Below are 27,441 nucleotides of genomic sequence, written 5' to 3'. Positions count from 1 at the left end.
GTCTATTTTTAATTTTAGAGATTAGTAATAGTAGTATTTAATCTTTAATAATAATTTTATTAAGTTATTAATAGTTAATAACTAGTTATAACTTTCTGTTTTTCTTTAGTATAAATATTATAGGATATTCTACTAATAAATTAGAAACTTAAATATATCCTTTTTCTAATTATTTATCTAACTATTCCCTTAAAGTCTTAAGTTCTTTCTTATTAAAGTTGTAAATCTTATAGGTTTTAGGTTATTTTCCATTTACTAACTTAATATAGTAATCCTACTATAAGTATAGTAGTAACCTAGTGTTTAATATTACCTTATATAGTTTTTAAAACTTCTTATACTAGCGAAGTATTTTAGTAAAAGTATTATTAAGTTCTCCTAATTCCTTTTTTTCTTATACTTTACTTAGTATATTATTAAGTACTACTAGCTTATCTTTAAATTATATTATAATTCTATTAATATAGATATATTTTACTTTCTTACGTTATTTATTATATTATAGTAGTATTAGTAATTTATTTTCTTTAAACCTAACTGTTTTTATTTTCTTTATAATTAGCGCAGAGGATTCTAGTTCTTTTAGTAGCGCAGCTTTACCCTTTTGTTTTTTCTAGCATAGTTAATATTCAGGTATATCCTTAATATCCTAATAAACCTTCTTAATCTTCCATCGGATAATAAGGTTATTATTAAGTAACTAGGGATAGCCTAAAAGAATATTATTTTTTAATATATTTAGAATACTAAATTAAATATTATAGGTATTTTTATTAATAATTACGGGGAGATAATTAGTCTTATATTTAATAAGTCCTTCTTCTATTTCTACTCCTGTAATACTTATAATTTATAGCGCTTATTTTTTTTATTAAATAGGGATTTATAGTTCCTTAATTAATTATAGTAAGATTAAATTATGGTCTGCTCTGCTGTTAATGTACGTAGTAATAGTACTATTATTAAATTATATATTAATTCTAAGTTTTTTTATTTTAATTATTTTAACTATATTAATTTATATATTCTTTTTTTAATTAGGATTATAGTTATCTTTAGTAATAATATTAAAGTTTTTAATTATTTATTATTATACTTATTACTATTAAAGTTTTTAGTATTATTAATATTTATTAGTATTAATCTTATTAATATAATATTTATAAAAGCGTTTAATGTCTTTTTTATAGGCATTACCTTTATCGTAGGTCTTAAAGTTAAATCTATTATAGTATAACTAGTATTAGAGTTAAATATATTTTTCTTTTTCTCTATAATACCTTTTATAATATTTATCCTTATATTACAGAGGGTTATTTTTAAAATAGGCTTCCCTTTATATATATTATTCTTTAACCTTATGGTTAAGGTATTATCTATATCCTTAGTTAAGGTATTAATTTAGATTAATTTTTATATAAATTTTATTATATAGGTTTTTATATTAAATTTAAAAGTATTAATTATAAATTTTTTATTCCTAGTATTCTTTATAAAGTATTTTATAGTATTATTTTACTATTAAATACCTATAGTCTTTTGTAAATAGGGTATTATATATAAGCTATATTTCTTCTTATTTAAGGAACTAATCTCTAGTTATAATAGGGTAGTAGGGATTTACGCTAGTGTACTCCGCTAACCTGTTATTACTTAGCGCTTATCACTAGGTAATTTTATATTATTTAAGCATCTGTTAGAATTTACTTAGGTCTTATTCTTAAGTTCTTTCTGAATTATAGTTAAAGGGTTTTTATCCATAGGGGTAATTTAGTCCCTAGGGTTCTTATAATCTACAGTTTTCGTATAGTTTTGTAATATTAAGGTCAGTATAACCTATCTCCTATCTAGGTTCTTCCCTTTATTTATAAATAAAAGCATCTACTTATTCTTTTTCTATAGGTAAAACGTTAAGGGCTTTATCTTATACTTCCTTATATTTATCCTAAGTTATATTAACGTTTCCTAGGGTAGTAATAGCTATAGGTATATTATTAATAGCCTAGTTAATTACTTATTAATTAACTTCTTTAAATATTATAGTATTAACTATAATATATTTTAGCTGCTTTTTTTTAGATATTTTAGAATACTAGTTTAATATTTTTTTTCCTTTTTTATATATAAGGTATTATTTATTATAATACTTAGTTTAACTAAGTAAGTTATAGGGTACTGTTTTAATAGTATTAACTTAGACTTTATTAACCTTTTTATTATTATTAGACTTCTTAGAATTATTAGGTTTTTTATACTTCTTTTAGTAGTCCTTTTCTTTATAGCCTATTTTACTATAGTAATTATATTTACTTATAAACTTATAGGTATTAATAATATCTAAATCTATAGGTCCTGGTTTTTTATTATTATATAAAGTTATATTACGCTTCCTTCCTTAGTTAATATATTATTAAAAGCTTTATTTAGGTTATTAAAAATTCTTATATTTTTCCTTTTTTTTTTTTTACTTTTTTTCCCAGAGGTAATTATTAATATTAATTACTATTTAAGTATAGTTAATAAAGCTTACTATCTTTTTATTAACTTTATATAACTTATCCTTAACTAAGGGTTTAAAGCTTATATAGTACACTTTCTTCTTACTATCTTTAATTTAATTAACCTTAGTAAGGAGTTATATAAACGTAGTTATATACTTAAAGTATTATTTTTTTTATTTAATAAATTAGAGTTCCCGTTCTACTTCCTATTCTTTATTTAAGGTTCTAAACGATTTCTTAAGTTAATTGCAGAAGTATTAGTAAGATGTAAAAACTTCTTAGGTTTAAGTCTTTTATTTACTTAAAGTATTTTTCTTAAAGTCTTATATAATAGGTTATAACTATTTTTCGGCTGCTTTAGTAAGGTAGGTAATAGTAAAAATTATTTTATTTTTATTATTTTTTAAAGTATTTAAAAAGTATTTAAAGTAAATATTAAGTTTAGTAAAATACTTTTCTATATTTTTAGGTTCTCTATTATAAAGATTAAGGCACTTAGGTTAAAGGATTTTTCCTTTTTCCTTTTTCTTAGTTTTAAGTTTAGTAATTTCTTCCTTAAAAGCTAAAATCTTAGCCTACTATTACTCCTAAAAAAGTTATAGTTAAGGTTAAGGATCTTTACTAGCTATTTTAACTTTAAGTACTTCTTTAAGTTTTATATTACTATTTTTATAACTTAGGGCAATACTTTTTTAATTTATTTTAATATCTAATATATAGAATTTAACTATTTAGTATTCTTATAATAATATTACCTATAGTCTAAGGTAACCTTTAAATAAAAGTTATAAATATATAATAAACTAAGCTCCTATAGTATTAGTATAAGAGGAATTCCTAAAGGATAAACCTTATACTAGGTTTATGTTAGCGGATAGGCTAGGCTGGACTAGTAGGTAATTAATAAAGATAAAGGGGTTTATTTATATAATTAGTAGATAATACTTTATAGGTATAATTAAGTATTATTCTATATTTATAATTAGCTATCTAAACTATTTTAAATAAACGTAGAGAAGTTATATATATAATGTAATATTTACTTATGTTTACTTTCGTAGAAGTAAATATTTTCCTAATCGGGTAATTGTTTACTGGTGTTCACTTTTCGTAAAGTGAACACAATCTTGATTGGTTCGTGCGGACCGTTGTTTGTCCGTGGTGCCTACCCTGTAGGTCTGCTAGTTGCGACCATAAGTTGTTGGGTTGTAATACGTTTCGAATGGGTTCTGACTTATATTCGGACCGGCGAACTTCCGGCCGATGCGAAGCTAGGACAGTCCCTCTTGCGAGAAACTTTGCGCGACTCTTTCCTAAAGTCAAAAAAACACCCATACTCTTTCGTGGGCTATGATGGCGGCAAAGAGCTCAACCCCGACCTGTCGTCGCGTTGGGTTCAGGAGTTCTTGGAGAAGCAAGGCGCATGGGATGCCATTGAAGCTGCTCTGGGAAAGCACAACACAACCCTAGGAATTCTTGGGCTGCGCGATCGTTATGGTGCTCTGATCGCACCTCTTTAGGAAGAGTTGGTGTGCGGCATGACCCTTGACAAAAGCCTTTTCATGACCCTGGCTATCCAAGAAGCTCAGAAAGACGATGCCCAACCTGGTGGCTCTGCTGACAAGAGCGAGCTACCTATCCAGCAAAGCAGCGCTTCGGTGCCCTCACACGGAACTACTGGCCAGGATGCGGAAGGGGATGCTGAACTCGAACAACATTCGACTTGTACCTCGTCGGCGAGAAAACGGCCGGCCGACGAAACCTCACCTCTATCTAGGCCGAAGCACAAGCGCAAGAAATAGACGCCACGCAGGGCGTTCACCATCCAATGATCACCTATAATGCAGTTCAACGGGGTGAGAGCCTTGGGAACCCTTGGCTCCATTATTGGGTTGTCTTCAGACAATGTAATGGATGATGATGCTGCATTGTCTCCGTTTTCTTCATATACATATTCAGCTCAAAATATACGAGTACCGCACTTCCGACTAGCAAAAAGCCTCCCGCCAACAGCTCTGCAGAGATCTATTCCACATCACCCATGGATTGACATATTGCCGTATCCCCAGATAAGAGACAACCTTTTACGACTTGAGTCTGGTGTAAGTACGACGATGGAGAAGCGCCAGTACGACGCAGATAGCCTATGCCACTGGATGGTTGGGCTCGACACCTGCCAGAAAGAGTCTGGCCTCATCCTGTGGGGAGACCCATGGGATCTAGCCTCGTGGGAAGTAACAGCAGAGTTTTTGAATGAATGGGGTTGGACTCTGGAAGGCTGTGTCGACTTATTTAGGTCGACGGATTACTGGAGGGCAAGGAGAGGGGAGAGGCCTCTCTTTAGAATGGGACACTGAAGTGTTGGATATCATTAATAAGCGCCACTTGGAATAAATGAATCTATATTTAATTAATCAGGCTGCGGTTTTATATACACTCACTCTTGCATCACCAGGGGTACTGAATAGGCACTGATTCATTGTATTATAAATAATGGTTCGCCGTCCTGCAACAAGCTACTACTACACCTCTACCCCCAATGGCCTTATACACGGCTCTCAAATAGTCTCCTTCTCTTCCGTCTGCCATAATCTGATGAGACATCTGGTTCATGGCATACGTAAAAGTCAACTTTCTGTCCGCGTCAAAGACAAATAATGACCCTCCCCAGCCTCCCCATACTCCAACTCGCCCGCTTGGCATAAAATCACCAAGCCTGACCCTCCAAGAGCGTATCCAATACCCCATCTCATGTCCATACCCGCTGCCAGATCTGGGCCGTTTGACTGTTCCCGAAAGATAAGCTCAATCGTCTTTTGGGATAACAGCCGTACACCATTGACCTCGCCACCGAGCGCCAAAACGGAGAAGACGCGATTCATGGCGCGAGCATTCGTGAATCCGTTAAAGGAGCTAAGATCAGCTTTTCGTATCGTCTCCGATCTGAGCATATTTGCGTCGAGTGCATGATTTGTAAACGTCTTGAACGCAACAGATCCTACTAGACGAATACGGCATGGGATTTATGAACTTGCTACTGATGAAGCTGCGGTGAATGAAAAACCTTCCCTGTAAAGGTTTCGTTATCTCTATCTCATATTGGGACGAGGGCCTCAATTGTCACTCACAAAGACTAAATAAGCGTGTAATGCGAATGACGATCGGATCTCGCATCTTGCTTGGTCCTTCGCGCGGCGCAACTTCTAGCACTGCAATTCGTTCCAATTAGGCGATAGCTTCAGGCAGCTAAAAGGCGGATCTTTCCGATCATATGCAATGACCCACTCAATCGTTTTTGAGTCCGAGTTGACTATCTAGAATCTGAATTGCCAAATGCTATGGTATGTGACACATGGTGAGGTACCCGACACCCATGATAGGAGTAGCAGATATTTGAAGAACCCAGTGGAAAGGGTGATCCCTCCGTATCTAAACAGAGCCTGGACAGGGTTTCTCATCCAGCATTTCATTCACACCGAGTAAAGCTTTATAAACTTGGGATATTATTTTTATTTTGGTAGAGCAAAAGATAAACGGCTCGTAAATTAACCTTATCCAAAGACCCGGGTATAAGAACAAAGAGGCGTAAGAAATAAACAAGTATTCCCGCGTCCCGAAAGCTATTTCGCAATGAATATGCATATCCGCCCAATAGTAAAAAGAAAGCCAGATGAAGAAATCTAGGAATCAGCCCTTATTTTTGAGATCCCGTCCTCCACGACTCATCTTCTATATATATACACACAACTTCACACAGCCCGCTTTATTTCCTCGTAGCGTTGACGACAGAGGGGCGACGGCTAGCAGCGGGAGTACCTCTGGGAGTACCACGAGGAGTAACTCTGCTCTCACCGAAGAAGCGGTTCTGCTGGCTGTATCGCCTGTGCGGCTCAGGTCGGCCACCAGAAGCTGATGTAACGGAAGCTGTGATAGAATGATTAGCATCAATGCTTGAAACAGGCAAAGAGATTGGAAATAACTTACATCGGCGGTTGGGATCATATGAGATGCTGCCGCGGCGGCCTTCATTCGTTTGCTCTTGACGAGCGTCAGCAAGCCGCTGGGCAAAGGGCGATCGCTTCCGCAGAGCTGGGCCCTTCCAGTAAATAACGTAGACCGCAACGACGAGGACGAAGGAGATACAGAAGAGGATAGTACTGGCGTATTCCAAGTTCTTTCCGCTTGACTTTCCGATGTTTTGGAAGAATGGGAGAGCAGGAATGGTGAGAACACCAGCCAGGAAGTCTCGAGACCAACCGTTACCACCAGTGGCGGAAGCGGAGTAAGGGCCATAAGCACAGATCATGTAATCGATCGTAGCCATGTAGATGGCGTAGTTTGCGATACCGACAATAGCGACGAAGATCATGGAACCAATCCAGTGGATAGGAGGGCCTTGAATGGTCCAAGCGAAACCGATAAGGCCGATTGGCAAGCAAGGAGCTGTGTATAGAAGGAACCAGAGACGAGATTCGTACTGAGCACGTTCGTCATTGGGCTTAGCCTTGCGCTCCTTGATGTTGCGCTTGATAGCGGGGATGAAGAGGAGCCATGCAATGACATAACCGATACCGATAGGAATGAAGCTCAAACCGATCTCAACAGTACCGAATCCCCACTGCTTATACACCAGGGCGAAAGACTGAATGAACATGAAGATGAGGGCGTCGGAAAAGCCAGAGAGCAGAGAAAGAACCAGGACAATCGGCTCGGTAAGGAACATCTTGAAGGGGCGGATCCAGGTGGTGAGGACTTCCTTGGCCGAGAAGCGATCTCTGAATGGGACAAGTTCGTCCGGTCCCCAAATGTTCTGGCCCGTTTGCTGACGGCGCTTCTTGGCGATGCGGTTCATCAGGATGGTGGTTCGAGTCTCGGGAACGGTGAAGCAGTGAACAAGCTGGACGAATCCACCCAAAATGAGCTGGACCCAGATAGACCATCTATAATAAAGTGTAAGTAGATGTTGAGAAATAGAGGCATTGTATAATGTACTACTCACCTCCAGGCAAGATACTTCTCGGTAAAGCCACCGACAATGGGACCCAAAACAGATCCACCAACAGAGGAAAAGACGACGTATGCGACAGCATACTGCTGCTTATCGGCTTCCCACATATCGGCAATCATACCCAGGGTGACGGAGCCACCAGCTGAGGAGAGACCACCGAGGGCTCGGCCGACCATGATGGAGGCAAAGTTGGGAGCTAGCGCAACAGGAAGCTGCCAGACGTTGACCAAGAACAGAGAGAGCTGTAGGACCGGCCAGCGGCCAAACTCTTCTGACCAAGGCGCCCAAAGCTCACAGCCAAAAGCATAGAGAACCAAGAAGATCATGGCACCACATCGAGCAGCTTGCTCGCTAACGTGGAATTCCTCTGCGATGCCGGGAATGGCGTTTGAGTAAAGAGAGGTATTGAAGTTCATTGATACTTGAACCCAGAAGATGACAGTCAGGATGTACCACTTCTTCCACTTGGGAAAGCAGTAGCCGAGCTCCTCGTAGCAGTCATCCTCTGTGATTTCGTACTTGTCATAAGTTCCAAGCTTCTCCAGCTTGTTATTGTTATCAGAAGGCAGATTTTCTTCTGGCTTTTCAATGTTGTCAGTGCTAGAGCCTTGGGTATGTGACCCGTTGGTTCTCAGCCTCTCGTTGGCGAGGTCCAGGTCATTCTGGTTGAGGATCTGAGGAGGATCCTCCGAGAAGTGTGTGTGTTGACCCGACATGTTTGCCGTATAACCAGAGCAAGTCTCCTTCAGCTTACTTAAAAAATTGGAGTAGCTGACATGAGATATGGGGGAGATAGTCTGGGGAAGACTGTGAGGAGAAGAAAAAGAGGCGGAGGGATGGGGAAGAGGAGGGAAACAAAGGATTGGAAGATGGAGGGCAAGCCTATTTAACTTTATCTGCGTTCAGTTGTCATGATTAGACTACCCAGAACATTCGCCAGCAGGAAAAATAGGGTTGGTGGTAGGCGGCGGAGGAAATAATGGGGATTTGAGGTCTCACCATGAAGCTACGAAAATAAGAATATCCACCCACACCGGGCCCCAGCAAATATGACGTCCATGCTGCCCCATCTGCCGGTACCAAAGAACATGGAACTTGTACACTAGATCCGGATGGCCAACGTCTTCGGCCAAACCGAAAGAAGCTCGAAATTGTAACATTGTAAATGCGGATTTGCAAGAGTTACGGACGCGGATGCTGGCCATGCCCCGAGGGCTAGTGCCAAAGTCTGTCGAAGCCCTCGCAGCCGTTCTCGGAATTCTGCCTCGAGCATGCACCGCAAAACATCCCTGTAATGGGCATTGCCGCACGCGAGAAATACCAAACGCTATTTTCCCCTCGTCCTGTGATCTGGGGGAGCGAGAGCTGGGGAATGCTCTCAGCACGCTTGCGGCTGCATGGGGCGGTATCCCAAGCAACAAGGGCGCTGTGAGACATTCGCTCAGCCAGCGAGAACGGACGGTCCAGACTTTTGGAGTCTCTGCACGTTCTCGGCCATGCTCAAAGCAGAGACATGTAGCAGAATCCAGACTAAAAAAAAAGTTCATTTCTTCTTCTTATCGCATCTGTTTCTCCTGGTGAGGAAGTTCTAGACCGTGATGCTCAGCCCGCAAGCATTATCGTGAGTTTGTTGTTTTGATGCTTTCCCGTAATATCGCCATCACCATGGCATAACGGCCTCGACCATGCCAAGCTGCCCTGTTTTTCTCATTCTTTGCAATTCTTTCCTACCGTTTCAGTTTCAGAACTTCCCTGTTTCTCTCCAGCGCACGGCCGTACGGTGTTAGTCCCAGGTCCCGTCCGTCATACTAGCTGCCAACACTCACCAACACTGCCAAGCAGGGCCTTTCAAGTCCATTCGGCAGCGGCGTCAGAGCCTCGCTGTGAGTGGTGGCGGCTGGGTCGGAAGACGGCACTTGACAAGGAGCTAGCAGGGGCAAGAATCGATCGGCCCGGGGGTTGCGCGCCACCGGTGGCAGGAAACGAGCAGGAAATGCCTGCAATCCCTCGATCGTGTAGATTAAATCTCTAGTTCTTGTTTAGTACGGCACATGTCCGAGACGGAGCAGCAGCGTCTCGGGTCTTGTTGTCCGGCCGGCTGCCTGCGCTTCGAAGAAGTTGAGACAAGTCGCAAATCCTCTTACACTCTCCCCAACTGAATATTGTTCGCGCCCGCCCTTGCGTTGAGAACGAGGCATTTACTCTGCCCCAGATGCACCTTGTCGGGCCTCTTGAGCAAGAATCAGCTCCATCACAGAAAAATTTCTTTTCCCCATGGGTCTTCGAAATGCTTCTGCCTGGTGCTGATCCCTCGTCGATGACGTCTTGGTGATGGACGCTGATGGACCCATCCGATGCCTTTTGCGCGCCACGGCCAATCGACGGCCGGCGGAAAAGTGGGCGGCGAGTCGTTATGATGGAGCATCGTGGGTCCCTAGTCCATTGTCCTCAAAGTATTGAATCTTTTTTTTTGTTCTTTCTTTGGGGGTTTCTCGATTGTGGTGTAAGTTGGAGATTCGGGGCATGTCTCGTAACTCGTACTGTACAGACAGAGTGCCAAGATGCTCCATTATGGCGAATCTCGTACAAGAGTCATGAAGGGGGCGGACAATAAACAATACAGTACATGCACATGGAATCAATTCCCCACGTACCCTCGCCTCAGCCTCAGGGCAACTTCCGCCTTGCCTCATTGTCCGAGAACAAGTTACGACCTCAGTGGCACAAAACTTCCCTCGCGTAATCCTCGGTTCAGTAATCTGATGAATCGCCATCCACGGATCTCGATATACCCCAAATCGCCCCCGTGAAGGCCTTCATTCTCTCAGAAAACCTGAATCATTGGCTACTACCTAACCCTCGCTTCGGGGTTCGAATTTTTTGCTTGACTTGCTATTGCCATTGCTGACCTAATCTTTTCCTTCCCTTGCGCGCACGCCGATCAGTCAAGAGTCTCAGGCATTCACATTTGATTCAGTCTCCTCTACGGTATCCCTTTGAGTGCGAGAAGGTGCGGGCGAAGTATCTTTTCAGCTGTGACTAATCAAGCAGCTAGATTTTGAGTATTTCTCCCCGATTAATAAGAAAAGTGGACATGAGTACTTCGCCCGCACCTTCTCGCACTCAAAGGGATGGGTATGGGACGGGAAGAGCTGAATATGCACAGGCCATATCATGTCTTTCTTTCTCTAGGCTGCAACATATTGCTACGAGGATAGGAGCCCTTGGAGCCATTTTTAGTCCAACTGCACAAGAATTCCCCATTACCCCTTTCTCCGCCATGATACGACTCTCCCCAGTGCCCCATCCGTCGAGTTCGTCTCTCCAGTGTTGATGCATGTTGCCGTGTTTCTATGGAGCTGAGGCTCCATGTACCCGCAAATTTATTCTGGTGCCTAGCTAACCGACTTTTCCGATCCATTTGCTACGAGGAACTATATGAGAATTATCGCGAACTAAGGTCCATGCATACCACTATGATGGTAACAAGTAAGCGGTGTGATGGTGTGAAGAATAAGTTCTCATACACATTCGTCAAAACGCCTGAAAGCGATCGCCCCTCAATATATCTCCTTTTGGTATTCTCGTGCCCAAGCCCATGGCATGGCCCTTCTCGTCTAGGCTCAGTTTTCTAGAAGAGTGTGCGCGTGTACATGGTCAGATTGTATCTAGGGTCCGACATTCCGCATAATATCTCAGCACCTTCTGTACTAAATGAGAATGCTCTACAATTACGCCCAAGTACCGAAAACGCCGCTTGTGTATATAAATGTAAGCTGACAGGACATCGATATTCCACCTCGTGACCATTGACACTACCCCTACGTAGTCCCCGAAAACACGCCACTAGGGAGAACTGACAGCGCAGATTTAACTAAAGGGGGAAATCTAATCGAAAATTCTTCTGACATTAACGGGAAGACACACATGGACAAAATGACGACATAATTTGCCCACGCCAATTTGCCCACGCCATCTTTTGGCACAACAGATATACTTTTCACCACACCGAGATTGGTTACGGTGGCACTGGGTCATCTTTCAACCGGTTTCACACTGTTGAATGGAACCTGCGTTCCTCCTGTTGAACAAAGGTGACTAAGGCTAAGCAGCTGTTGTCAACCTCTACACCTATCTCGTGATGGCAGATCTTTTCATCTCTGAAGCTAGGAAGTATAATATTATCCTCTTCTTCTCTGTAGTGCTATTGCCATCTACTGTTGCTTACAATGCCGCTCTGTCATGACAAGTCAACGACACATAAACAGTGAGGCTCCTTCAAGGCTACGATATTCTGCTAAAAGAGAAAGGGGGATGATATTGAGGAGTTGGTAAACTTCGGGTTGTCTAGAGTGGTGAGCATCCAATTTTCTCGACATAAACTCAGTAGTATATATAATTTATATCATTTTGAGGAGAATTTTGGCAAGCACCGTGGCATACGAGTGCAACATCATGAATAAACTATCCCAAGCTACGTGATGTAGGGTGATTCTGGAACTTTGACAAAATAGGCTATACAGTGGATTCAGACACTATTGCTAACATCGGTTTGGAGATACGCGGCAGTTCAACTAAGACGTAAATGAGTCTTAATGTGCCTTACCCGGGATGTTAACTCTCAAGGCTGCGTTATTGAACCGTATATCATAATTATGGCATAGAGGAATAACGAAGATAGTTATGCGTCAGATAAGTGTAGAACTTTACACAAGGGGGATGGTAAGGAAGATCCATTAACCAGGACGGTATTTCATAACATTTGTTGTGCACTAGACGACGCGAGCTGCAAAACAATTCGGTATCTTCGCACACGGTCACCCGTGACAGTGATCTTAACGAGCCATGCCACAACCTAGGAAACAAATAATCACGCAATTAGTGTTAAGCGAATGCGAAACGGTGTGGATTCGTTCATGCCGATACGCAGATTGCCAAGAATATAGATGCCAGCAAATCAGGAAAAGTGGTCCGTAGTATCGGGGTGTCATCTTGCCAAGATTCAACATGCAGATTAATGGCACATCAACTGGAATACGAATAGGAACATGAGCTGCGAGCTAAGTTCGGGCCAGAAAACGAAAGCATAGAGGAAAGTAGACGAACTAAGGCCCAGGTACACTTCCTTCACAGCTCGGAAGAAACCCGATACTCATTGAGTGTGTGAGGATGGGTCATGAAGTGTACCACCACCGATACCGGCTCACCCCCTGAGCTACCAATCTCGAGACTACATGATGGTAAACCTTTCTCACTAGCCCATACAGTTCTTCGGCCAAGCAACAGGCAGCCACATTGTTAAATCGTAATCCATTATGGTAATACAAGCCGTACTTGCTAATGTCACGCAGTCCTCAATAGAGTGGGCACAGGTCAGTCGACGCCGATTTGTTCAGCTGGATGTCGCATAGAACGAAAGGCATGTTGACTTGACAATTCAAATACGGGGCAGTTTATTAGTTCGTCGTATAAAATGAAGACATTCGCTGCCTGACGTCCCTAGACACCCCTCTTCTAATTTTCTATGTATGCCAAGTCCAATACTTGATTCACATATACAGTAAGGTTGACTTTTTCACATTGTATCGGCACCGTGTCTTCTTTAACGATTACAATTCTGTTTATCATTACAGGCTATGGAAAGTTTGTGTGCTTTGTCGGATGCACGTCGACTACCTACCTCCATGGAGACTTGTTCCGGCAGATTGAAGACCAGTGCATAATCTCTTATTAAGCGCACGAGGCGAGCCAGTAGTGAGCAGTCTCAGACATATCTAAAGACATCTTCTAGATACTAGAGGAGTTTGCTATGACTGCTGACTCGTTCGATGAAGACGAGGTAGTGGGTTTTATAATATCCATTGCGGCCCCGGGGAAGAAACTCTGGAAAATGCATATCTGTAATGAATCGATATCAGCAGATTACAATGATAGCAATCCATATTGCGCATTTTACGTCGTTTATTTCTGCTGCTGGAAATTGACGCAATGCCAACGACAGTCATCTCTGTTGGAGCTTCTGGAGTTAGTACAGCAAATACAGTCTCTGATCTCTCTTAAAGATTTGCATCATTCGTACTCTTCATAAACAAGAAGTAGCCTTCAATCAACATAGATTTGAGCCGCCTGTTGTACGCCGTTGTTCCGTTGGAGCTCCAACAGCCAGTGGCAAGTCATCTATCCATTGGACAGCTGTAAGACGATATGAATGCTGTGATTCTGAACTTTACACTACTTTAAGTATCGGATCTAACGCTGTAATTGAACATCCCCATTTTAAACAAAGACATTAGTATGATAATATCTAGTTACAGTCTATTTGAGCTCATTATTCTAGTGTACATTCCATTAAACAGAAGTGAGAATCTTCTCTGCCTCCTTTGCATATGTATCCATCGCGATGAACTGAATCGCAGGCCCAATGCTTATTCTGGATACACCAATCTCAGATAGTTGCGATGCATTCAATCCGTCAGGCGACAGCTTCATCGAAACGTTTAGTCGCCCATCGAATTCCTTCACCATCGTTGCAACTTCATCGCGGCTAACCCCCCTCTGCGAGCCTCCCCAGACAAACACACTGGTAGCGCCGGCAGCGAGATATGCCTTTCCTCGAGTGAGAACCTCACTGAGCTGACCACCGTGAACAAGAACATCGCATCGGGCGTTGACCACAAAATCCTTGACCCCTAGACTCTCGGCGACCTTCAAGGTCCTTCTAATCCGCTCCACAGCTTCCTGCTGGCTGTAAAACTTCTGAGTGTCTTTGTTGACATCCTCCAAGTTCACTCCATGAACACCCCCTTGAATAAGTGCTGTCATGACCTCTTCGAGCTTCTCTCCATATGCGTCTTGAATATCCACTGTAAACGGCTTGTTGAACTCTGCCGCAACTTTCGCGATCGGTAGGACGGCGCGGAGGTTCGTCTGGGCGTCCATGTCATCATCCTCTGTCCCATTAGCTCTAGCAACAGCATAGCTTGCTGTCGCTAGTGCTTTGCAACTCGGAAGAGCAGCTACAGCACGAGCTGATAGAACGTCGTAAACATTGGTAAAGATGATTGGCTTGCCAGGGCGATGCAATGACTTAAGAGTAGCGGCCAAAACGTTTGATGCAGCCATTATTTGCAGAGTTATCTTCAGATGCTGATGTGAAATCTTGATAAATTATTGCTGGATAATGGATGATAGGTGGATTATTCGTTATTTATCTTTGTTCAAGTACTTAATCTCTTTCAGACAGAGCGCATGCGATACACTTATATATATATACCTATGTGCATAGGACAAACATATCTATTATCAATTATTCGGCGATCGGCAGCCAACCTGGTGTGTGTGAGGGCATCCAATATTAGTAATGGGCGCATTAGTTTAACTAGATCAATTCAATTCCTCAACATATTGAAAGCAACAAACAGCTGACAAACTCAAAGTAAGCCTTCGCATTGCAATACCCTAGATTCGGTTGTTGTGAACCGGTTGTACCATACACTCGGGGCACAAGCTCCACCCGCTACATATTGCACGGTGGTTTAGATCACCGTTAAGCCAATAATGGCATCTCCGGTTTGGTCCGAATCGCTTTTCCTCATTGTGGAAATAAGTCAACAAAGCTCAGATTCCTAATCCTATGCCTCATTGAGGGAAAATGCGGGGCTACGGCTTGCTGCCAAACATAACCTGCACTACATACTTTTCCTCCGTTGTAAGTTGGATGTCTTTTAGTAATATTATTAACATTACCCAATCATCTAACCTAACCGATTTGTTTATATCAACTAGAACTATAGTTTGTCCCTTGGGATTTCTTATTTATAATAATCTATAAGTCTTTAGTCCGGCACACTAAAGTATCTACAAGAAAAGTTATAATGCAGCATTTAAATCTGAGCGGTGTTTTATCTCTTCCAACATATCAGCAAATTTCTCATCCCTACAAACCTCTTCCCTCTCTTTGAAGTATGCCATATTATCCTTTAGCCATGTCTTCTCTTGACCAGTCTAGAGTTTACAAATTAGCACTAATAAATGTAATGTCATCTGCGTGAACAGAAAAGAAAAGTGAGAAACGTACATTGTGAAGGTAAACCCCATTCTCCCTACCAGTAATAATAGCAACAAAACTCACGATATGTAGCTTCTTCTCTTTATCTTCAACAGTTTCAATATGTAGACTATCGTCATAGCCCACAATCTCGTTCCAAGACCTCTCAATCTTGCCAGCCAGATTATCAAACTGTGCCTTTGTTCGATCCGCTCCCATTCGGACCAAGGTCATAACCCGATTTGGGGAAGGAGGTTCAACTGGTTTAGCCGCAACGAAAAAGTCGCCGGTTGGCTCAGTAAGAACAAATAGAATGTTGACAAATAGAGATGGGGTTGTGAAAGTGGTAGAGTGCAGCTCGGTAATTGATGAGGCAAACTTTTGTTTCTGGGCTCTAATGAGAGGATAAGAGTGGTAGATCTATTGTCGAAACAGAGATATAGTGCGCTGAAGCTCGTTATGTTGGTAAGGTATTATAGTACGTATGTATTTATAGCAGGCTGTAACTGAAGACGCCCATCTCGTAAAAAGGCATGTTTAATGTTGCTAATTGAATCTGGTTAGACTTTGGGCAGGCTTTGGATATTTGATAATCCTCGCAAGGAATTGGTCGATGATACTGATCTATGATAAGAGGCAACAATGCGGCGAAATTGGACAACATATACTACCTAGGTAGGTACATATCAATATCTACCGCATATATCTACTATTTACCCCACCAACCTGCTATCTTACAAATCAACAACCGTATGACCGAGGTATTCAAGGTTTATCATTCTGGAGCTATTGATCAGTCCGAGGCATGTTAAGATTAGCTGCAGATGCTCTTTGTAAACGTTGTGTAATTATGATTCTTCGATTTATTAGATCATAAGAAGCCCTGTCACCTGAGTATGCATCAAATCATGCAGGGACTTATTTGTCATTCAGGGACCAGGAATCGCCAAATTGGCTGATAACGCTCCCATCCCTGCAGCTACGAAAGAGTATCTCAAAGTCGAGATCATTACGGTTTCCATGAATCCATCTTCTCATACGATTACTTACGTTGGTGAGTTAATCAGTCACTTAAACATCAGTTTTCCTAGACGCGGGCTCTGTACTGAAGAGCCGGCGGAGATTGGTATTTGCCTGTCCCAGACAAGAATTGGAACGATGGAGTGAGTGCAAAGTGTTTGGTTGCTCAGTCGTGTATACTTATAAGTCGCCTAGGAGTTCCCAACCAACCCTCCACACAGACTGTCTGCTGGACTAGAAGTAGAAATGGGGAAATTTGCTCGCACAGCTCAAACTACACACCTTCTTGGTCGTGTTTTACGTCACGTATCAGACACAGAGATGGATCCTCAATTCTCTCGCGAGGAGAGAAGGTCTTTAGAGCGTGCCTTACAGTCCTTATTGTCCCTAACTATTGATGAAGAAAAACTCAGCACATCTCACTATTGCTCCCCAATTGCGTTATCTGCGAGGTAATCCAATACTGTTCCAACCAATGTACGACTAAATCTAAAAGAGACATCTTAGTGCCTTGCTTGTTCTCCATTCTCATCCTGAAGCCGATGCTCTCGGTGCGGAGAGCAGAGCCCGCTCCCTGGCGGCCATGGAAGCTCTTTCTCGTGTCACGCTGTCGTTTGCTCATAAATTTATTACAGAAGTCAAATTCGAGTCGGATGAAGCTTCACCACTGTTATTAGATATAATGTATCGCTCGGCGGCCGTTTTCATCACCCTCCAACAGACCCATGTTTGTGATGAGTTCAGAGACTGTGAACAAGTTTTGACAAGAGCCATGGAGAAATTAGGGGTGGGGTGGATGGCTACTGGTATGTAAGCACCTCTTTTATGTGATAATATGTAACTTACGGGGGTTCAAGGTGTTTATCTTGAGTTACTGGAGGCGAGGAGATTGGCTACTGTCCAGCTGGAAATTTCAACTTAGAATATGCCTTCAGATGCAACATAGCATCAACTATCTGTATTGAAGCGGATAAGGGAAGAAGACGTAACATGAATCTCAACCTCCATAATTGCACCTGCACTATAGAACAAAAAGAAAGAAGTAGAAAGCGCTACAGATCTCAAGAACTGCTATAATATAGTCCAGGTGATACCTCTGTGTACTTGTGCAACCGCGATGCAGAGGAGGAAAATGCTGATGCCAAGTCTAAGCCCCATGTTCGAGAGCACGTATACAGGTTCACATGCCCACCACCGTTTTCCATTTTAGGCCAACGGAATTCCTTTCTGGGGAAGGTTCCAAGCATTTTGGCCGGTTCCGTAATAGACACCTGCGATAGCAGGGGAGCAGAAACATGGAAATAATACCTTCAGCTGTTAGAGATAAGAATCTATGTCTTATTATCGTATTATCCTTGTAGGCATACCTCCCCATACCGGAACTTCCGAATCCCGCAGATCCGCTATCTTACCTTGTCCTGCATATTTCTCCAGGATATTGATTTGAGTTATAAGGGCCGATTGGTATTCCCTTGGCCAATGCGGCCGCATACTTCCGCATACCGCAGTCTCTCGCGATCCAGCGGATCCGCGAATCCGCTATCTGACCTTGTCCTGCCCATTTCTCGTAGTTGGCTCCTAGGATATTGATTTGAGTTATATAAGGGCCGATTGGTATCCGCTTGGCCAGGGGAAATAGAACTAGCTATGCACGATGTATTTGTATTTATTTAGGCTACTTGATGAAAACTAGTTGTTTGATTGGAATCCTGAATGTGGAGGTTACATTTAGAATCAGGAGGGTCAGTAGAGCTGCAATAGGCAATTCAGAACAAGGGTACATCCTCGCCTCTCAGACTAACTATTATATTATAGAATTAAGCTACAAGATGCGAAAAGCATTTCCATTAGAAATGATATATGCATACTGTGTAGAGTACTTGTTGCTAAATTAAATTAACTTTGTCCCTATACTGGGATAATAGGAAATTATATTATCCTCAAGTTTTATATAAACTTCTTCACATGTATACCTAGTAGTGAATATGGAATGTATCACAGACACGAGAAGAAGAAAAATCATGATCCTAGTGAAGTGTTGATAAGCTGCAGTGAGATCAGAAAGCAAGTTGCCAGGGTTAGAGTGTAGGCTCCAGCCCTCAAGTCCATTACATCTGTGTGATGCATGAGGTACTCGAAATGTATAAAGGCAGGACGATCTTCTCCGTTGATGGAATGTAAATGATTTCAACAGCACCATCAAACAGAGAGATCGGAGCTATTAAGAGTCCCCGTTGAGGTTATCCTTTATAACTCAGTTCCGCGACATTTCTGCTTATAATGGCATCTCTTGGTTTTACTAAAGCTGCCGTGCTTACTTTGTAAGTTATTCTGGCTTTAAAATGGCAAACAGTGACATATCAATGGCTAATATATCTCCAGAGCATTGGGTGGTCTTTCAAATGGACTTCCACAAAGTTCCTCCAACAATGAGTTCCATAAACGTGATCCAGACCCTATAGCCCTTCCAACCTACGATTATGTAGTTGTTGGCTCTGGACCGGGAGGCGGCCCTGTTGCTGCTAGATTGGCTCTCGCTGGATACAAGGTTCTACTGATGGATGCCGGTGACGATGAAGGCGACATGCTCGTTCAAGAAATCCCCATACTCAGTCTTGAGTCTACGGAGGCTCCGTCTCAGGAGTGGGATTACTTTGTACAGCATTACGACAATCAGACACTTCAAGAAACAGACTCCAAATTTACCTGGGAACTTCCCGATGGATCCAGATTTGTGGGCAGTAACCCACCAGCTGGAGCAAAACCGCTCGGAATATGGTACCCACGTGCTGGAACCCTTGGCGGCTGTGCAGGGCATAATGTCATGGTATCAATTACACCTCAAGACAGTGATTGGGAGACTGTTGCATCGATAACGGGTGACAACTCGTGGAATCCTGATTCGATGAGACAATATTGGGAACGTGTGGAAGATAACCTTTATCTCCCAAACGGTACTTCTGGACATGGATTTAACGGCTGGCTCGAAACAAGTCTTACGCAAGTGGATCTCTGGCTTGGAGATGACAGGATTATGAATGTTGTCCGAGCAGCTGCTACAGTTGTTGGCAATGGAATAAGCAGCATGTCTACCGCTTACCAACAATGGTTGACTGGCGATATCAACAGCGATTCTTCCACTCGAGACTTCACTGAAGGCTTATTCCAAGTTCCAGAGGCTGTCAAACAGCCCAGTTGGGATCGAGCTGGGCCACGAGATTTTATTCTCCAGGTTGCAAATGCTGTTAACTCGGATGGATCTAGAAAATATCATCTTGATGTTCGCCTAGAGTCTTTGGTAACCAAAATCCGTTTCGACCAGAGCGGGCCTGTACCTAAAGCTGTAGGAGTCGACTTCCTAGCTGGTCAAAGTCTATACAGCGCTGATCCACGGTTTTCTGCTGCTAAAGCTCCAACCGGGAAGGGAAGCGTCAATGTCACTCGTGAAGTGATTATCTCTACCGGCACCTTCAACACACCTCAGCTTCTCAAACTTAGTGGGGTTGGACCTGCTGCAGAGTTGGAATCATTTGATATCCCAGTTATTGTCGACCTACCAGGCGTGGGAACTGGTATGAGCGACCGTTATGAGGTAACAGTTGTACAAGAATCGACGCAGAATTTTACACTCTTTAACGGTTGTACTTTACTCCAAACTCCGGATGACCCATGCCTTCTTCAGTGGGAAAACAACCATACTTCTCCAGGCATTTATTCAAGCAATGGAATTTTTCTCGGAATTCCTATGAAATCATCAGTTGCATCCCCGAATGCAGCTGATCTTCTGATGGCTGGAATCCCTGGAAATTTCCGTGGTTATTTCCCTGGGTATTCCGAGATAGCGTTTGCAGATGCACAGCATGTCGCGTTCATTGTTCTCAAAGCTCACAATAGAAACCATGCTGGCACCGTCACGCTGCTTTCCAATAATCCTCAGGATACCCCTAACATCCATTTCCGTTCTTTCCAGAATGGGGGTGATGAGGATGTTCAGGCTGTATATGAGGGAGTAAAATTTCTTCGCGAATTATATGGGAACCTCAGTTTAGTAGATGACACCTGGACCGAGGTCACTCCTGGACCAGATGTACAAACTGAGGAAGAGATCAAGGATTTTATTAGACGGGAGGCGTGGGGCCACCATACGTGCTGTAGCGCGAGAATCGGCGCCGATGATGACTCTACAGCTGTCTTGGATAGCAAGTTCAGAGTTAGAGGAACAACAGGTCTACGTGTTGTAGATGCAAGTGTCTTCCCAGAGATCCCGGGATATTTTATCGTTTCCGCGATCTATATGATTAGTGAGAAGGCGGCCGATGTTATCATTGCCGATGCGAAGGCTTCGCCGTAATGTCTCATGAGGAGCTGCAAGGAGGAGTTAGAGGCAGCCTGAGGAGAGAACTTGGTGTGGTGAATGAATAGCAATGGGTTGGACTTTATCCAGTGCGTGATTTGATATCATGACAAGTATATATATAGGTACATACAGTTAGCTTGCCAATCAATTGAATCAAATCACAAATTCTATGAAAGTAAATATATGTTTTAGGGTTGTCTATAGTTTGTTATTAGTTTTATATTTCTAGAACTTATACCTTGAATTACGTTAACCCCTTGAGTCTAGAAACCTCTCCCCTCCTTACGTTAACCCCTTGAGTCTAGAAACCTCTCCCCTCCCCCAAACCAAACGGAAAAAAAAAAAAAAAAAAAAAAAACCTCCCGAGCTCGCCGACCATCTCCATCTTACTGAAAACTCTGCATGCAATTTGTGTGTGGTTTCGCTGACTGCCCATCCGCAGCGCTAAAAATTCTTGGCGACCGAACATTGTCGTATTTGCGAGAGAACCATTTCCAAAAAATGACCGGATATCGTCGATGAGGACATCTGGCGTTTCAATCGAAGGAAAATGCCCTCCTTTGTCGTGAACCTTTCTTACTACAACATTGCCGCCTCTCTGGGCCCAATCCAGTGGCTAGAAACAATTTCGCTCAGTACCTACTTCTAGAATAAACTTTGATGGAATTTTACTTACTGTTCTGTACCAAATGTCGGCTGGAAACTCCGAGAGAGCAACTGGTTGGTGAACATAGGGAAATGTTGTGGAATTAATAAGGAGCCCGTTTTCAAGAATATTGTCCTAGAATGAAGTTAGCAGATTATTCTAGTTCATGATGAACTCCGTCTAATACTTTGACTTACATTGACGCTCTCCTTGTAGAACCTGAAGCCAGCATACGGTCCCTGAATCCAGTACATCAACGACCAAGTAATAAGCTCCTTCGCACTCCACACGTAGTGCTGTACCGTCAGGAACATGAATTCGTATATATACATGGCAAAGCCAATAGGGCTATCAGTCATGGCATGTCCAATTTGCAAAGGTTGAGTCTGCTGTTCAAAACGATACCCGCTGCTCTTATTCTCAAAGTTCCAGAATTCATTGATAAGGTAATTCTCGTCACTTGTGGTTTTTCCAGCATAATAACGCTCAAAGTCGGTAGAGTTAGGCTGAACGAGCCAAAAGTTGCTGAGCACCGAAAGCACCGTCTCTGGATGTGACGAGGCCATGAACCTATTTATAAAGCCTCCAAGGTCTCCTCCTTGAATAACATAATGCGGATAATGAAGTTGGAGCATCAGGTTATTGAAAGCTTCGCCTGCGGCACGAGGTCCGAAAAGTGGTTTCTTTGGGGCGGGAGAGAAACCGAAGCCAGGGATAGATGGAGCCACGACATGAAAGGCAGGCAACGCTTGATCGTGAGGGTTTGTCAATGGTTCCAATAGATTTGCAACTTCGAGAAAGGACCCTGGCCATCCGTGAATAAATAGTAGAGGAATGGCGTCTGAGCGGTTAGAACGATGGTGTACAAAATGCAGAGGAACCGGCTCTTCGTAGTTGGAGTGTGGTTTAGCGTCAACTGTGGTGGTAAACATTTTAAATCTTGAACCGCCATGGTCAACAGACAACTTCAATAATAATGTCATACAAGGGTGGGGTGAATGCTCACTGCGAGTTGATTTCCCTCTGAACCTCGGACCAATCATACTCATTCACCCAATAATCCCGAACGGATGTAGCATTATGCACAGGAGGTCCATCGCTCCAATCAGGCTGCTCAACATCGACAGGAAAGCGAGTCAAATAGGCTTTCTGATGGGCCAATGCGATGATCTCTGGATTCACTGAGAGCTTAAACGGAGCTGGCTGACGTCCATATGTTGCACTCCATTCCAGAGCTACGACATTGTGGCAAGTGCCCAATAACGCAGCGGCGATTGTCAAATGATGCCTCATTTTGGATATGTTCCTCTTGGTTCTCCTGTGGCTTATTGAGCAGTTCCAAGGCGAAATATGTTGGGTTATTCCGTTTTGCTACTGTTTTCTGTTTCCTGAGCTGGCTTGCCTTTTATATAAGTTTTAAATGGCGCCGGTATTTTAATCTCTTTTTATGATCTGGGACTAAATATGTCTTGATTGTGTTATTATGCGTACTATTAGCAACATTGATAGAGTCCAAAATTCTTTTCACCTGGGCTCAAATTGCTTTGGTGATCTGCTCTCTATGTTAGCCAAAGAGCCACTAAAGAGAAACCCTACTAGTCTATAATAAATCCCAGTCGCTATTATAAATTTATGTCATTTTACCTTCGGTAAGAGACGGAGACGCATCGCTATTACTCATAGCACCGAAGTTTCCAAAACAGAATACCATTTTAGGATGTATCCACCCACGTATTATCCTATTTTAGATCCACGAAGATGAACGCCAGCGTGCTTCCAATTTTTATCAGTAATCCTTATGTAAACTGATGTGGGTTTGGATTAGAAAACACCTTGATATAAGTTTGTGAATTGATTGCACGTTATTTGTCCAGACTTCATACAACAGTGCAATAGAAACGTGAAACAATAAGAGCCAAATTCACGTTTACAATAGCTTATGACCTCGTAAATCTCGGTCGAAATTCTCCACTTACTTGCGAATATTTCCAGTAATGATTTACAGTAATGTGAATATTATATATCCCATGATGTAGGATTAACGATCACACTGCGAGGCTGAAGACGATTTACATTGACGGTCGATTCCGCCATTTGACATTTACCAGAATATCTTTACACTCTACACATCTGCTATTTGACGCCACCTAATCACGCTTCAGTCAAGATCAAAAATAATTCCCAAAAATGTCAGCCAGCGTGGAGGACCGATTTGCAAAGCTATCGCTCAGCAGCGATGGCCATCGTCATAGCCCACAATCTCGTTCCAAGACCTCTCAATCTTGCCCACAAGCTTCCCTCCTACATCTACAGGTACCCCACCTTTTGGGTGCTTAACTACTAAAAACCCTTACTTTATTTAACTAGCTATTAGATAAAACAACCTCGTTTTTTACTTTTACAGTTTTATTTAAGGACTCTAGAGAAATAGTAATATTTATAAACCCTTTAGATAACTAAAATAGAATAAACCCTATTACCCTTAGATCTGTAATAGTTTTTTAACTTTAGAAAAAAACAACCTCCTTAGGCCTAAGGATAGGAGAGGTTATAGTCCTCCCCTTTACCCTTAAGAAGAAAAGGTGCTTTAAAAAAGCCTTTAGTATAAATAAAATACCTATACCTAGCTTTAATAAAGTAAAATTAAGTATAGTAGTAATATTAACTATAGTATAAATAGCTTTAAAAAGCTTTATTACTTTTATTTTTAATAATATAAAAAAAGCTACTAACTTAAGTAAAAAAAAAAAATCTTTTACTAAAAATAAAATTATAAGCTAAATTAATAAAATTAATACTTAATAATAAGTTAAATAAAATATAATATTAAATATAATTATAGTTATTAACTTTTACTTAGTATAATATATATTTTAACTTTTTTTAGTAATAGTAAAATAAGTTTAAATATACTTAAATACTATATTTAAAAACTTTATTACTTTTTATATTAACTTAAAGGGAAGGCTTAAAAACTCTAAGAAAATAAGTAGTAAGGAAAAAGCTACTTAATTATTTAAGATAGTATTAGCTAATATATTTTATAATAAGGAAGGTAAATTAAATAGCCTTAAGAACCTTACTATAATAGGACCTCCTGCAGCTATTAAAAAAGTAGGCTAGAAGGCCCCTAAGGTTACGTAGGTATAGGTTATATTATAGAATACTACTTATAATAAAAAGCTATAAAATAATAATAATACCTAGAAGAATCTTACTTTTAGTAGTAAAAGGCTAGCCCCCGCTAATAGAAAATAGAATAAAAATAAAACTATATTAAGTAATTAGAAACTTAATAACTATATTTTTATTTAGGTTCTACTAAATTATATTTAAAGGAAGATAATAGCTATTAGGGTTAAATAAGAATTAATTAGCTTTATAAAATTTAATATTAAAGATATTACCTATTTTTAAAAGGTTTAATTAAGTTTTACCCTTTAGGTAAAGGATTAAAATACTAAGAATAAAATTATTACTCTTAAGCTAGCTATAAAAAATAACAACCTAAAAATTAAAGAAGTATATATATAAAAAATCTTCCTTATATATAATATACCGAAAACTTATACTAATATAAGCAGGATTTATTTTATAAATATACTAATCCCTAAGGAAGTATATACTAGGACTAGGGCTAAAAACCTACTAATAGTCTATTATAAGGCCCCCTTTAGGGAATCCCTTAATACCTACGGCTACTTTATTTTATTTAAAGAGAATATTAAACCTAGCTTTAGACTATTTAATATCTCCTACCTAGTAGAAGTTTAAGTATAGTAGCCCTAGGTTACTTAGTATTAATAATACCTTAGTTTTTATAACCTTTAGAATTATATTAAAATAAAAAAGTACCTTAAATATAGTAAACTATTATATAAGTATATTAATAATATAGTAAATTACCTATCCCCCCCTTAGTATATTAACTATAATAGCCTTTATATAGTAGACTTTTTAAAATACCTTACTAAATTAATAATTAAAAATAGGAAAAAAGTATATATAATTAAGGTTTAACTTTAGGTAATTTAGGAATTAAGCTAGTAGGAATATAATAAAGTTAACTTACTTAAACCTAAACCTACTCCTACCTTAGCCCTTAATACTAAAAAAATATTTAACTTAAAAACTTAAATAGGCTTTTATATATAGCTATTAATCTTTAGCTTAGCTTTACCTTTCCCCCCTTAAGCTTTAGTTAAAAAAGTTATTATTAAAGTTAACTTAAATAAGGAAGATTTTTATAAAGGAATCTCTTTTACTAGGTCAGTAGTCTATATAGCCGGCCTAAATAATAAAAAAGAGGATAAAGTAGTTAAAGGGGATAAAAATATATTTAACGCTCCCCCTAAAATTAATAAACCTTTTAACATAAGCTTATAAATAATAGGCCTTATTATAGCTACTAAAGAAATATTAGCTTTAAAATTTTCTAAATTAATATTAAAAAAAGTAGTTTATACTAAGATATTACTTTATTACTAATATAAAAAAGTAGCTATAATATTATATTAATTTAAAAACCTTATACTTAATAAAATAAGGTATTAAATAAAAAGTAAATTAAAAATTACCTTAAATATTAAATATATAACCTCTTAAATAATTAAAAAAATACTAAATCTTTAGTTTTTATATTTATTAAAATCTTTTTAAATTTTTTTAATAAAAAATTTTTTTCTTAAGCTTAAAAAATAAATATATATATTAAATAAAGGTATATAATTATACTATTATTAACGTTTACTAAAGGGCTTTAGTAAACTTAGCTATAGAGATTTTTATTAAATAAGGTCCTCCCCCCCCTTACTTAATTATTATAAATAATTTTAATATTTTATATTAATTTTAAAAATTAGGTAAAGGCGTAAACTTAGTAAATAATAAAATTATAAAATAAGTAGAAAAGTATAATTTTCTTTTAGCTTTAATAAATATACCTACCTAATACTTAGGAAAATATATTAATTTAGTTTTTATAAATTATCTTATATTAACTAAAATTAAATATTTTTTTAATATAAAATTAAATTACTATATAGTAATTATAAACTTACTTAAGCTTTTTAAAATAACCCTAGGGGTAAGGAAAAAATATATTTTATTAAAATATTAAAAAAGCTTTAGTTAATTTATATACTTTTTTACCTAAACCCTCCCTATAGTTAATTTAACTATATTATTAAAAACTAACTTTAATAAATATACTAAAGCCTTATAGAACTTTTTTAAATAAGCTATAAAAGGGGTTAGTAAAATTAAATACTAAAATAGCTATAATATATTATAGTAGTTAAAAAAGTATAAAGTAATTTATAAAATTTATAAAAAAGTAGTAAATAGCTCCTTTACTTAAGAAAAAGCTTATAAAACCTTTAAAAATACTATATATTATAATAAATAAGCTTACTAAAATAAAATTATAGTAAAAGCTAGTATTATTAAAAATATTTAGTTAATAGCTAAGTAGTATAAAGTAATAAACTATTTTTAATTACCTTCCTTAATAAATAAGGATAAAAGTATTTTAAATTTTATAAAAAAAGTAACCTTTTTTAAAAATAAACTTTTTAAATATAAAATAATAAAAGAGGATATCTTAAACCTATAAAAAAAGGACTTTTTTATTAATAAAAACATTTACTAAAATTAAATAATATTAAAGTTAAAGGTTAAAAAAGTTATAATAAAGTTAAAAAATATTATACTTAATATAAATAATATATTAATTACTTTTCTATAGTTTACTTAGTTTACTATTAATAAATATATAATTAACCTTTTTTATAAATACTTAATAATAAAATACTACCTACTTCCTTTTTAAAATATAGAAATTACTATTATCTTTAAACTTAA

At 39.3% G+C, this 27,441-nt stretch overlaps 11 protein-coding genes across 11 annotated transcripts; 5 read left to right on the top strand and 6 right to left on the bottom strand.

Moving 5' to 3' along the window:
• Positions 1 to 4,039: 4,039 nt before the first annotated feature.
• On the top strand, positions 4,040 to 4,303 carry M431DRAFT_498762 (hypothetical protein; the record flags this gene model as incomplete). Its single annotated transcript, XM_024917732.1, has 1 exon — positions 4,040 to 4,303. One exon carries the CDS (start codon positions 4,040 to 4,042, stop codon positions 4,301 to 4,303), a length of 264 nt encoding a protein of 87 aa, XP_024770316.1.
• On the top strand, positions 4,100 to 5,055 carry M431DRAFT_242996 (hypothetical protein). The gene has a single exon (XM_024913729.1). The coding sequence runs from the start codon at positions 4,343 to 4,345 to the stop codon at positions 4,856 to 4,858; it is 516 nt and encodes a 171-aa protein (XP_024770315.1). The 5' UTR covers positions 4,100 to 4,342; the 3' UTR covers positions 4,859 to 5,055.
• On the bottom strand, positions 4,994 to 5,663 carry M431DRAFT_242868 (hypothetical protein). The gene is made up of 2 exons (XM_024913727.1): positions 5,630 to 5,663; positions 4,994 to 5,570 (listed from the first exon to the last, which is right to left on the bottom strand). The coding sequence occupies exon 2, from the start codon at positions 5,450 to 5,452 to the stop codon at positions 5,129 to 5,131; it is 324 nt and encodes a 107-aa protein (XP_024770314.1). The 5' UTR covers positions 5,453 to 5,570; positions 5,630 to 5,663; the 3' UTR covers positions 4,994 to 5,128.
• Positions 5,664 to 6,264: 601 nt separating this feature from the next.
• Positions 6,265 to 8,225, bottom strand: M431DRAFT_94982 (hypothetical protein; the record flags this gene model as incomplete). The annotated part of the gene is made up of 2 exons (XM_024924639.1): positions 6,265 to 7,441; positions 7,501 to 8,225. The coding sequence occupies 2 exons, from the start codon at positions 8,223 to 8,225 to the stop codon at positions 6,265 to 6,267; spliced, it is 1,902 nt and encodes a 633-aa protein (XP_024770313.1).
• A 139-nt stretch (positions 8,226 to 8,364) lies between these two features.
• On the bottom strand, positions 8,365 to 9,339 carry M431DRAFT_242957 (hypothetical protein). The gene is made up of 2 exons (XM_024913728.1): positions 9,336 to 9,339; positions 8,365 to 9,261 (listed from the first exon to the last, which is right to left on the bottom strand). The coding sequence occupies exon 2, from the start codon at positions 9,054 to 9,056 to the stop codon at positions 8,505 to 8,507; it is 552 nt and encodes a 183-aa protein (XP_024770312.1). The 5' UTR covers positions 9,057 to 9,261; positions 9,336 to 9,339; the 3' UTR covers positions 8,365 to 8,504.
• A 4,518-nt stretch (positions 9,340 to 13,857) lies between these two features.
• Positions 13,858 to 14,631, bottom strand: M431DRAFT_94432 (hypothetical protein; the record flags this gene model as incomplete). The annotated part of the gene is made up of 2 exons (XM_024924583.1): positions 13,858 to 14,286; positions 14,335 to 14,631. 2 exons carry the CDS (start codon positions 14,629 to 14,631, stop codon positions 13,858 to 13,860), a joined length of 726 nt encoding a protein of 241 aa, XP_024770311.1.
• Positions 14,632 to 15,378: 747 nt separating this feature from the next.
• M431DRAFT_94336 (hypothetical protein) lies at positions 15,379 to 15,976 on the bottom strand (the record flags this gene model as incomplete). The annotated part of the gene is made up of 2 exons (XM_024924576.1): positions 15,379 to 15,513; positions 15,587 to 15,976. Coding segments are annotated over 2 exons (525 nt in total), but the record flags the coding sequence as incomplete, so codon positions are not given.
• Positions 15,977 to 16,822: 846 nt separating this feature from the next.
• M431DRAFT_485355 (hypothetical protein) lies at positions 16,823 to 17,498 on the top strand (the record flags this gene model as incomplete). Its single annotated transcript, XM_024916276.1, has 3 exons — positions 16,823 to 17,028; positions 17,075 to 17,382; positions 17,434 to 17,498. The coding sequence occupies 3 exons, from the start codon at positions 16,823 to 16,825 to the stop codon at positions 17,496 to 17,498; spliced, it is 579 nt and encodes a 192-aa protein (XP_024770309.1).
• Positions 17,499 to 18,566: 1,068 nt separating this feature from the next.
• M431DRAFT_498759 (GMC oxidoreductase) lies at positions 18,567 to 20,927 on the top strand (the record flags this gene model as incomplete). The annotated part of the gene is made up of 2 exons (XM_024917731.1): positions 18,567 to 18,627; positions 19,039 to 20,927. The coding sequence occupies 2 exons, from the start codon at positions 18,567 to 18,569 to the stop codon at positions 20,925 to 20,927; spliced, it is 1,950 nt and encodes a 649-aa protein (XP_024770308.1).
• A 194-nt stretch (positions 20,928 to 21,121) lies between these two features.
• M431DRAFT_8701 (hypothetical protein) lies at positions 21,122 to 22,872 on the bottom strand (the record flags this gene model as incomplete). Its single annotated transcript, XM_024923752.1, has 5 exons — positions 21,122 to 21,131; positions 21,401 to 21,549; positions 21,610 to 21,714; positions 21,777 to 22,518; positions 22,586 to 22,872. The coding sequence occupies 5 exons, from the start codon at positions 22,870 to 22,872 to the stop codon at positions 21,122 to 21,124; spliced, it is 1,293 nt and encodes a 430-aa protein (XP_024770307.1).
• A 3,664-nt stretch (positions 22,873 to 26,536) lies between these two features.
• On the top strand, positions 26,537 to 26,698 carry M431DRAFT_94280 (hypothetical protein; the record flags this gene model as incomplete). The annotated part of the gene is made up of 1 exon (XM_024924569.1): positions 26,537 to 26,698. A coding segment is annotated over one exon (162 nt), but the record flags the coding sequence as incomplete, so codon positions are not given.
• Between the last annotated feature and the right edge of the window lie 743 nt (positions 26,699 to 27,441).

The sequence above is a fragment of the Trichoderma harzianum genome (assembly GCF_003025095.1).
Source record: "Trichoderma harzianum CBS 226.95 unplaced genomic scaffold M431scaffold_13, whole genome shotgun sequence".
Classification (NCBI taxonomy): domain Eukaryota; kingdom Fungi; phylum Ascomycota; class Sordariomycetes; order Hypocreales; family Hypocreaceae; genus Trichoderma; species Trichoderma harzianum.
This window is presented reverse-complemented; position numbering and strand designations above follow the sequence as displayed.

Excerpts from the sequence above, each read along its gene's own strand:
- M431DRAFT_242868 (XM_024913727.1), bottom strand. The coding sequence starts at position 5,452 with ATGCTCAGATCGGAGACGATACGAAAAGCTGATCTTAGCTCCTTTAAC.
- M431DRAFT_242957 (XM_024913728.1), bottom strand. The coding sequence starts at position 9,056 with ATGAACTTTTTTTTTAGTCTGGATTCTGCTACATGTCTCTGCTTTGAG.
- M431DRAFT_242996 (XM_024913729.1), top strand. The coding sequence starts at position 4,343 with ATGCAGTTCAACGGGGTGAGAGCCTTGGGAACCCTTGGCTCCATTATT.